Source organism: Bombus pyrosoma, linkage group LG6, assembly GCF_014825855.1.
Source record: "Bombus pyrosoma isolate SC7728 linkage group LG6, ASM1482585v1, whole genome shotgun sequence".
Lineage (NCBI taxonomy): Eukaryota > Metazoa > Arthropoda > Insecta > Hymenoptera > Apidae > Bombus > Bombus pyrosoma.
The window spans coordinates 11043980-11054659 of NC_057775.1; the positions used below are offsets into that span (position 1 = coordinate 11043980).

Sequence of the window (10680 nt, forward strand, 5' to 3'; positions counted from 1 at the left end):
TATTGAACACTTTAATTCACAACATTAAACATGATAAGCTAATTACAGATTTTACTTTTTAATGTGTACACGCACACTCACACGCAATTAAAGTATTATCAATACATCTTAAATGCTATTCGGTATTAACATTACTGAAGTAAAAAATAAGTCCAATATGAAATATTACACTTATAAAATGTCTAATTGACATTCTAAATAATATTAATACTGTTTACTTATATAGTATTTAAATTGGTTTTGCTTTATCTTGATAAAAATGATTTTGCTTTAAGTAGCACCTTCCTTTGATAAAATATACATTCATTTTTTATAAATAGCATACTTTATCACAAACAAACCTTATGATGTATAAAATTTATAAAGTTACAAATTTTCTCCAATACTTCTATAATGCCGTTTTTCGTGTTGCAATTTGTTGCGATTTTACATTTGTTTAGATCTCACTTTACTTTTTGTTATTTTATCTTATTTTATTATATATATATAAACATTTAATACCATATATTTAATTCCCAGCTGCATAAAACACACTAATAAATGATCTTACAAAACTTTAAAATAATAATGAACTTTACCTTTTGTAAATTTGATGAAAATAGTATATGATCATTAAAATGCTCATAAACGTCGAATTCAATGAATGAAGATTTACATAATGAAATAAAAATTGTTAAGTTTTTCTTTGCAATTCCCTAATGTGCAATTAATGTTATGTAAAGGCACAGCATAAAAATATTTTTATCAATGCTTTAATGAATTCATTCTACATTATACATAAGTATCAACATATCTTTGGTATTTTTATAAATATAAGAGATTTTATGTCAATGATAACATGTTTTTTGAACAATAAGTTGTATATCAAATAAAAATACTTGATATGTATTTTGAATGACACGTTTAGACAATGATTAACAGATCCATTATAATACGTACACTGAAATCGTGGTTACACTGCTATAGCAATATCTTTGACCAGTGCACTTAGATATTCAAAAATTTTTCACACTGTGAGATACAATATTATGCACTGGGAGCTATACACAACATATTTTCATGTAAATAAAAACATATTTGTCATTTGTAAGATTATTCCCAATTCTAAGAAAAAATAATAAATTACATACAAATCCGTTTGCAAATAACTGATCATTTATCTCCTTAATGTCAGTTCTAAAAAACATTGCAGATAAATATTACCTTTAATCTTACTTCTCATATAATTTTTTGTGTTATTTTATTATCATGAGTGTAAAATGTGCTTGATATCCTCAAGCAAAGATATATAGCATAAAAACAACTCGACATATACGTATTCCACATACTTTTGATACAAAGATTCATTATCTGTTTAGGCAGTAAATTGTGCAGTGTATCAATATCAATATCATTGCTATAAAATATCGTTTGTGTAAAAACTTGATCATGATAATACCAAAATGTGAACCTTGTAAACACCAGACATTTGATTGCACAAACATAGTTTAAAATATTTCAAATATTGAATAAAAGAGCAAACAATTAATAAAATATAAATTAAAAATTGTACAGTTTGTTTTTAAATTATAATTTTTTACCATGTATATTATTCATCACTGAACGTTTATAGGCAATATTATTGGTACAAGTATTAACAATAAAACATTGCATGTGCAATACGAGTCGAAATGCACATTATAGCACAATATATTAGGATCAACAACAATACAATTATAACTGTTATCTTAATCCTTGGGCGCAATGCATCAAATGTGAAATGTATGTTTAGCATTTAAAAACAGTATCCATATATAAGAAAAGTGAACACACGATTTATACCGATTATCCTTACATCAGATATCAATAGAATAGTTATTGTTACGGATATGCTTGTAGAAAAACATCATTACAATCTGTTGATTGTCCATTGCGGATTCTTCTAACCAATGTAGTTTATCGCCCATAGATGTATAATCATTTTTACGTTCAATTATGAATTATATTATTCACAAGCTAACTTACTATCAAAGCTACTTAAAGCGATGGCAAATGCTTGAAGCGTGCACAATGGAAACCTGTAGTCCATTGTAAAAACGTCTTCTGCCACACGGCCAAATTGCATAACAACGTAATCAACTAAAACACAAAATCATAAAGTGATTTTCTTTAATCTACAGAAATGTGACTATTACAAACTTTTCAAGTATCCTTTCATCTAAAATATTTCCTTATATCAAAGGCATAAAATACAAACCATCACTATCGTGTACCACTTGAAAATTTTTCACAGACGCTTGAGTTACGCGTCCGTGGAAATTAAGTACATATGACTGTGTGTCATCGTTCCATACAGGAGTCTTATTGTGTAATTCTATTAAGTTGTCCATGTTTTTTGTTTTCCATCGTTCTGAGGAAATAAAAAATAAAGAGTAAAAATACTGATTCAATAATATCTGCATTAAAATGATAGTATATATACCAAGAAGTGTTTCGGACTCATCCCGTGGACAAATCTCAACTCTTTTTTGATCCGATGTCATTCCCGGGATAATGACAGTCATTTTACGTGGCCCTTTAAATCCTAAAACGTTAGTATCGTATATTACCGCCGCTAATTCTTGCCTGGGATTAAAACGATCGTCTCTTTTATCATCTTTCATTAATGAATATCCATTATCGTATACGGTAAATTGTGTTCCCAGAAGATTTGATCTTAATTTTCCAATATAAGATTCGCCTGCTCTTGAAAGGTCCGTAGGATCGGTAGAAATTAAATAGTTACTTGTTGTACTTTTTTTTCTTTTACGCCCAGCTAGTAAGAAAATCTATAAATGAAAAATATATTGTTTACGTTTTGTAGATGTATTTGTTCTATAGAGATTTTCTAAAGAATCACATGCCTTCTTCCCATAATCACGTTCTAAGTGTAAAAAATAAGTTGGGTAGAGGCCACGGTCCATACCCTTCCTATCACGTGTTATCCTACATTTGTAATGCATTTTTTTATTTGCTGGTTGTAATACAAAATGCTCTATATTCCCTTCCACGTTTCCCTCTAATTCTGGACTCTGAATGATAAATCAATGATACATATTTTAGATGATATATAATTTTTTTTAGTTAAAAGCAAACTTACTGAAGAATTATTCTCCCTACTAATAAGTGTGCTAGCACCATCTGATGGAGCTACTCTAAGAGGTGAAGGACATGGTAAAGATTCCAAAGGAGAGTGTATATCTATAGGTGACGATTCTTCATCTGCACAATCTGCAGCTTCCATAGTTTGATAAAAACCTCCTTCTGTGCTTACTTCTATGACAAAAATGTGACATTCATGTATCTGTTATAGTTACAATTAAATTAAATTAAACATCTAATTAATATACCATGAATTCTTGATTCCACATCCTTATTTTCTGCAAAGGTATTTAAATCTGGGTTTGTTTGTGATATATTAAACTGTAATGGCCCATCATATCCTAAAAAAAAAAAAGAATTATATATTTCATTATAATTAACTTTCTTAGCTCATTAAACTTACCTCGAAGCTCTTTGTTTGGATTCATCCATTTTGTAGAGTGACTTGAAAGCTGAGTGCTTGATATGTTAGATGCCTGTACCATTCCACCAGCACCACTTTGTCGTTTTTGTTTCATTTTTTGTGCAATTAATTGCCTCTGTAATTGATAAAATCATAACACCAAATGTTTTAGAAAACTGAAATAATAATTTTTAATTGGAATTTATCAATAAGAAATGCATATCAAAAACGTGAAAAACATAAAATAAATATAATATCTTTTCACAAATTCAATGCAAGATAGAATATTTTTTGTCTTGTCAAACCGAATTTCAACAAAAGGACCATTATATTATAATTGCTCTATATACAAATTTATAAATATTTAAATGACCTACTTTCTGTGTATGTATACGTATGCATGTACATATATATATAATAGCATAATATAATTTGAGATTCCAGCTAAAGAAATAATTTTATTATTTTCCTATAACATGATATGTACTCTAATAACATTCTTTCACCTTTTAAAGTATTACAAATACAAAATACATGATTGTGATTTAAATGAAAATTCAACATTTCAAAATTATCATCAGAAGTGTTTAAATCTATTACTTGCGTACCTGCTGTTCGAGTTTCTGTTGTCTTAAATCTAGAGATGTCATATTGCCGATATGTACTAACGAGAACTGTCATATGCGATTGATTCCCACAAAATAATTCAGCTTCTCACGAGAACCAATTTGTTTACGCCAAACATATTTCGTCGTCCGTGGCTACCTAGGCAACCGTACGATGGAAAACCCTAACATATTTTTAGGGAGAAATCTTAGCTCTGTTGGTACTTATGCCGGGGAAAAGTTACAAAAAACTACATGGAAAGGCATCTACAACTATTATAAGCAGTAATAAATCACGCATTTCCATTCAGCAGAATTAATTCCCGCGCATTTCTTTTTAAAAGTAGTTTAAGAACATTTAAGAAATAAATCTTAAGGAAGCATTTTCGAATTATTTCCTTTATTAACTTTCGAGAATTATTAGATATATTTTTCATTACGCATTCAAATATTAACATTACGTAGAATGGTGAAATTTAAATTATGCGATACAGTTAGGATAGTTGGGTTAATCTAAAGTCGTAACGTAATCAAAATGAATAAAGTCGAGATGATTAATAAGTAGACCGCGGATTTTTATGCATTTATGAGAAATTTAAAAAGGCAAAAATATATAAAATATCTAAATTAGACTGCTCGCACTATTTAGTAGGTGAAATAAATTTCTACTTAGCTGTTTTTTTTTGCGTTTATAAAAATATGAATTTGCATAAATATCTGTAGTCTATCCAATAACTATACAATTCTCAAGTTAGTCAAGCTATGTATAACATTTATTAACATTTACATGCGTTATTGTGTTGTAAACTTCATAGTATATATTTTACATATTTTTTATATTACTACTCAGTCGAGTGATTAAAGATATATTTTATGTTATGCGTCAATTATTTGAAAATAATATTTCTTACTTTTCTTGTAGCAGTTTATAAAATACATTAAATACTTATACTTCATAAAATAAAGAATTAATTATGATTCCCAATAATGATTAATTTCATAAATTTTTGAAAATTATTTTGTACAAAACCAAAAAGTACATGAAAACAGACACTATAGTTATTAAAAAGTTGTAGCTATATTGTGAATTAATATTGTGCACACATTTATGAATAATGACTAAAAATGAACTTTCAATCACATTCTTAAAGTTTTCTGAAAATGTATTGGCATATTTATGGAAGAAATTCATAATTTATTCATGATTGGGAATCATTGGTCTACTGAGATCACATTTTTACAGTTCTGAGATTATATTTGAGAACAATAACAGTTAGATAGTTTGTAGAAAAATATAGGATAGCAATAAAATCTATTCTTTAATATTGATTTGTATTTTAAAAAAGATGTCAATTATCCACACATTGTTTCATTCTCTTTTTGCCTGAACCATCCAAAACAAAATATAATTATATGAGTAAAATATAAAAAGGTATTAAAGAAATTTATAATTAAAGAATTAAGGCTATTTACCTCAGGAATAATATCTTTCATAAATTGAAAATAGTAAAGTTATCAATTTTACTTATATTATCTTCAGTTTTTTAAATTAATTTCGCTTCTTATTACATGGAAAAAATTTGACTGGGCAATATTAACACACAGAAATATATGATGAATTAAATTTTAAAACAAAAATACTTATAAGTTATTGTTTAAGTTATTATTAAAAATTTATCTCTAAAATAAAGCCAGACAGTTTCTTCTATTATATTACATATAAAATATCATGTTATTACGTTTTAATATCATATGTTATTGCAATTTCTTTTTCTTATTTCTATAGATAAACTTTTAATTTAATTTTTAGCTAAAATATAATATGTAGCGTAAAATAAATAATTAAATTTTCTTCTTGTTTTGGATTAAATCTCTTACATAACATATTTTATGTAAATAGTTCTGTAAAACAACATGGAAGCACATTAATAATTGTTATAAACGGAAATTATTTTAAAATTAATTGAAAGGCTTCAAAGAAAGAGATAGTTAAGGAGTATTTAAATTAGTCATTCAGAACACATGTTCTTAAATTACTGTTTTGAAAACATTCGAGCACATGCAAATTATTGAAATCAATTTACGGATATTAAATGTGTAAAAAATATTAACAGTCTTTGCTATAACTCCACCAGTTGATAAATTCTTTGGCATTCTCTAAAGGAACTTATTGATTGTAATGTACGATTATAAATAACAATTAGAGTTATTTCAATTTTGTTTGATAAAATAAGCAATAAAATTTTTATTTTTTTACACTAATCTAGATTTGTGAAATGTATCATAGCTAATTCTAACTATATGATAATGACTTTAAGTTTACTAGATAAGAAATAAATTTATAATGGCTTATTTCAATTTGATATATAAGAAGTAAGTAAATAAAAACAGACATACATACATATATACGTAGACGTTGGAAAAAATGAGGAGGGCTTCCTACTATGTGCAACTCTATACATTTCATCAAGGCGCCTCCTTAATATACATATATATGTAAATGTATATTTTTATAAATTGACTACATAATATATATGTGAGAAGGTGAAAATATTCCAGCTATGTAAAATTAATACTGGTAATTTGCTACACTTTCATGGTAAGTTATATTTTCTATAAACTAACCAAGGGGAGACCATACTTTTGCGGCAGACCTTTATCATAAACAAAAAATCATAATTAATATAAGTAGAAAATATAATAAAAGAAATTTAGCAATAAACTATTACTAAATCCAATAATTCATGGATTAGTAATTTAAATTTCTTAGGATATCTAAATTTTGATATAATACATACCTTAGACATGAATATGGCATTGTATCTACTTGATGCCACAACATGATTGCTAAAAAAATACTCCAAGTGCGTAAAGGACACAATATGGTAGCCAATGTCCCATATGCTAGCCAGAAGAAATAAGCCATACACGTTTGCATCATAATTAATAATATTATTGGTAAATATTGTAGGACAAAACAAATCTTAGATAATGGTTTCTCATTTGGTTTACTATTTTGTAATCTGTAAAATCATTAAATTAAATTTTATTTCATTATGTGTATATTTATTTAGCGATATGTATAAATATGACGCAAGCTGTGACAAAAAGTGGTACATTTTGTCTTACCGTTTATCCACTCTATTAGCTAAGATTAGCATCAATGGTAGATGAAAAGAAAATAATTGGAAAAATCCGTAAGCATAAGTAAAAGCACCAGGTAAGAAAGATTTTCCAATAAATGTTCCCCATGCAAAAATTACACCCGTCTGATTTTCTATTACTTCACCAACAGCCCATGGACCTTAAAAGTAAATATTTCGTTTTTGTAAAATTGCATGTTCAACAAATATGATAAATTAATAAATGCTAGTTAATTAAATGCTTACCAACTGTTAAATATAATGTATACAATACTAATGGAAAAAACAGACGATCAACTGTAGATAATATCCATAATTTTCTAACCCATGAGTAAAAAAATTGTATTTTGAATCTTGGTCGATGCATCTGTTTCCCTAATTAGTGAAAAGTTAGAATTTTAATTTTCTACTTAACATTAAGAACTTTCTAGCAATATTTAATGAAAGTTTACTCACTCTCACACAATATATGAAGGAAACGAAGTACACACAATGGGATTACTAATAAAACTAACACTGTTCCAAAGAGGAATTGGAACTAGATAAGAAACAGACTATATCAATACCTAGATTTGCACAAATGGGAAATTATTTTGTAATATACCTATTAAACTACTTACGATATTACTGATGTTAGACATAAGTATAAGTCTAGGTAAAACGCGAAATGATAAACGTGATCCATCAAGAGCAAATGGTTGAACTATTGTTGCTTCCCTTTCATCCATGTCAGAAACCCTTACCTGTGATTATTTTTTTGTTATTAATTGTCAATACACAAAGTGTTATGTAAAATAACAAAAAGTAAATGAACATATTTTACTAAACTCGAATAGTATGTATTCCTTCTCTATAATCTGTGGTGTTCCATCTCAAAACATAGAGTGGTCCTTTAACATGTTCACATTCAGACCAAGGTTCATCATCTAACTGAACCTCGACAGTCTTTATTAACGCTATCGAGAATGCCAATATCCTACAAAAATAAGAACGTGTAACGATAAAAATCAACAATAATATACAATATTTAAATATAAGAAAAAACATACACTTTGTTGTAGAAAAATATTTACCTAATATGTGTAGATTTAATAACAGATATTATATTCTCTTTCCTGGGCATTGTATACAAAGCATGTTTAGGATTAGTTATTAGTACTACAGGCCATTCTTTGTGTTTTACATCAATGAACGAAAATTGACCATGATCAATCGCTCCTAAACGGTACCTGAAAATAAACATAAACAAATATTACAATTATTTATAACTTAATATAACAAATAAGTGAATGTGCTTCTTATTATAATGAATATAAAGTACAAATAGTTTACATTCTGTTATCTTTCCAATCTGCTAATTCTAATTCAAGGAATCCTCCTCGTTGTAGAGTGTACATATTAGGCACTGCTCCGCCAAGCGTATGATAATGTCCACAAAGATATACCATACTTTCTTTATGTTTGCCTGAAAGTATATTTTAGAATCTCTCTAAAAATTATACTTTTAAAATAATATGTATTATCATTGAAAATTTTGGTATCATACATCATTCTGCACAAACAAATTAAAGTAAAATTAGAATTCCAAGACTTTACTTATTGAAACAATAATAAAATAAGTTAATAATCCAATATATTTAGATGTAAGAGTATATATTTTGTTAATTATTACCTATGATATTTCTAATGCTGGTATTAGTTTGTGATAGTATGCAGGATGTGGGATAATGACCAAACCATATTATAAAATCTGCATTATTATCCTTAGACTTATCTACTAAATTGTATATACTTTTAATTTCATGCTCATCTAACATGCCAACAAAATTGAATGGTCTTCTCGGGCCAGGTTTTAAGCAAGCATCTATTGCAATAAATGTATAATATTTTGAACCAACATTTATGGTATACATATAAGATCTTGGGTGCTTCTGTCCTTGAATGGAATAGTTTGAATAATAATTATTTTTTGATTCAAGACTTAATACATTGAAATTATCTGAAATAAATTTAAATAACATAATGTAAATAATATTATATATTTTAGCATACAATTTATTTTAATAAAAATTGGTCTTAAAAATGTATACTATGTTATTATCCCTACCATGATTGCCTCTTACATCTAACCACAAAGTCTTTTTGGTAACTTCAGTATCATCTAAAACACGCTTATAATATTTCCATTCTTCCAATATTTGCTTTGATCCCATTTTATCCTTGGCTTTTGCATCTGTGAGATCACCTGTTGGATCATTCATTATTTTATCAATAGTATAAAATTTATTTTATGAAAGAATATCATTAATATTAAATGAAATTTACCTGAAGCAAGAACAACAGTGGGTTTAATACTGCTCACAGTAATGTTACAAAATTCCTTTAGTTCTGTTATTCTAAATGGATCTTGAAATATGCTTATATGTATATCTGATATCTAAAAAGATTTGAAGTATAAATAACACTGATTCAGGAATCAACTAAAGGCAGACACAACTTACTTATGTATAATTCCAAAGTATGCAAATATTTTTATGAAAAATACAAACCTGTAAAAACCACATTAGCTGGTCAAAGGATTCTCCAATATCATAAAATTTTGGCTCTGACCATCCTTTTTTCACATCCTTGTTATGCAAGGTATCATCTAGTATATGATTATCAACATTGATCAGATCAGCAACATTTGCTACAAATATCGATAACATTAGTACAAAGACTAAGAGGATTACGGTGGATTTCGTTATTTTCATTTCTAAAGGGACTCCTTAAATGCTTTACACAACAATTTTCTTATCAGAGCCGACCACGTTCTATGTACTTTCAATGTTTACAAATTCTATATGTTAGGTTATAGTTTGAGATACATATGACATTTGGAATGACACGGTTTACTGAGACCGGAAAATAATTTGGAATTTGAATTTTTCATAGTTTCACAATTTGCCGTGATCGATTGACAATTATATATCACAATACAATCACAATCAAGTATCTGATCATTGTAGAGCATCGAAGAAAAGAATTGACATGTTCTGCGCATGATAGATTTTAACAGTGATGCTCATGTAACATTTATTATGGCTAGCTTTGTGTTTCTTTTATTGCGTATCTACCTTGATACGTCACGATTATGATTGCGAATGTTCTAACATTTTAGCGCGAATTTTAAATCTTGTAAGATTCTGATGGTTCATGTTATTATAATTTATATTTAATAACACATGTTACATACAAATTACATTAATATATATGTATATAACTTTTATAGCTACATATATATTGAGGTCTTTTGAAAATTCAACATGTTGATAATAAAGCACGTAATAAAAACATGTTTTATGGATAAAATGTAAAATTAAAGGTGGCGATGAAAACCACTGCAACCATCGCCACTAATAATTTTCTT

The 10680-nt window shown here is 27.4% G+C and overlaps 2 protein-coding genes across 6 annotated transcripts; both read right to left on the reverse strand.

Moving 5' to 3' along the window:
* Positions 1 to 67: 67 nt before the first annotated feature.
* On the reverse strand, positions 68 to 6734 carry LOC122568729 (protein king tubby). Of its 4 annotated transcripts, none has more exons than XM_043728821.1 (9): positions 6530 to 6734; positions 4132 to 4313; positions 3524 to 3659; positions 3369 to 3461; positions 3119 to 3294; positions 2883 to 3050; positions 2462 to 2807; positions 2237 to 2389; positions 68 to 2118 (listed from the first exon to the last, which is right to left on the reverse strand). In XM_043728821.1, the coding sequence occupies exons 2-9, from the start codon at positions 4171 to 4173 to the stop codon at positions 1985 to 1987; spliced, it is 1248 nt and encodes a 415-aa protein (XP_043584756.1). In that variant the 5' UTR covers positions 4174 to 4313; positions 6530 to 6734; the 3' UTR covers positions 68 to 1984. The 4 variants fall into 4 exon arrangements, with proteins under 4 accessions (XP_043584756.1, XP_043584757.1, XP_043584755.1 ...); XM_043728822.1 differs by having other exon boundaries at positions 4132 to 4288; positions 6530 to 6545; XM_043728820.1 differs by lacking the exon at positions 4132 to 4313 and having other exon boundaries at positions 3119 to 3291; positions 6530 to 6667.
* On the reverse strand, positions 6643 to 10327 carry LOC122568728 (transmembrane protein 62-like). Of its 2 annotated transcripts, none has more exons than XM_043728818.1 (13): positions 9821 to 10327; positions 9597 to 9708; positions 9379 to 9516; positions 9064 to 9270; positions 8604 to 8736; positions 8345 to 8500; positions 8100 to 8247; positions 7892 to 8014; positions 7728 to 7809; positions 7518 to 7646; positions 7258 to 7432; positions 6927 to 7151; positions 6643 to 6782 (listed from the first exon to the last, which is right to left on the reverse strand). In XM_043728818.1, exons 1-13 carry the CDS (start codon positions 10022 to 10024, stop codon positions 6749 to 6751), a joined length of 1866 nt encoding a protein of 621 aa, XP_043584753.1. In that variant the 5' UTR covers positions 10025 to 10327; the 3' UTR covers positions 6643 to 6748. The 2 variants fall into 2 exon arrangements, with proteins under 2 accessions (XP_043584753.1, XP_043584752.1); XM_043728817.1 differs by having other exon boundaries at positions 8944 to 9270.
* Positions 10328 to 10680: the final 353 nt, after the last annotated feature.

Excerpts from the sequence above, each read along its gene's own strand:
- LOC122568728 (XM_043728817.1), bottom strand. The coding sequence starts at position 10,024 with ATGAAAATAACGAAATCCACCGTAATCCTCTTAGTCTTTGTACTAATG. Across the intron at positions 8,737-8,943 it reads CAGCATTAGAAATATCATAG|GCAAACATAAAGAAAGTATG; the intron begins GTAATAATTAAC and ends ATATACTTTCAG. Across the intron at positions 8,248-8,344 it reads ATTAAATCTACACATATTAG|GATATTGGCATTCTCGATAG; the intron begins GTAAATATTTTT and ends TTATTTTTGTAG.
- LOC122568729 (XM_043728819.1), bottom strand. The coding sequence starts at position 6,595 with ATGAAATGTATAGAGTTGCACATAGTAGGAAGCCCTCCTCATTTTTTC. Across the intron at positions 2,390-2,461 it reads TGAGTCCGAAACACTTCTTG|AACGATGGAAAACAAAAAAC; the intron begins GTATATATACTA and ends TTATTTCCTCAG. Across the intron at positions 2,119-2,236 it reads AGTGGTACACGATAGTGATG|TTGATTACGTTGTTATGCAA; the intron begins GTTTGTATTTTA and ends TTTGTGTTTTAG.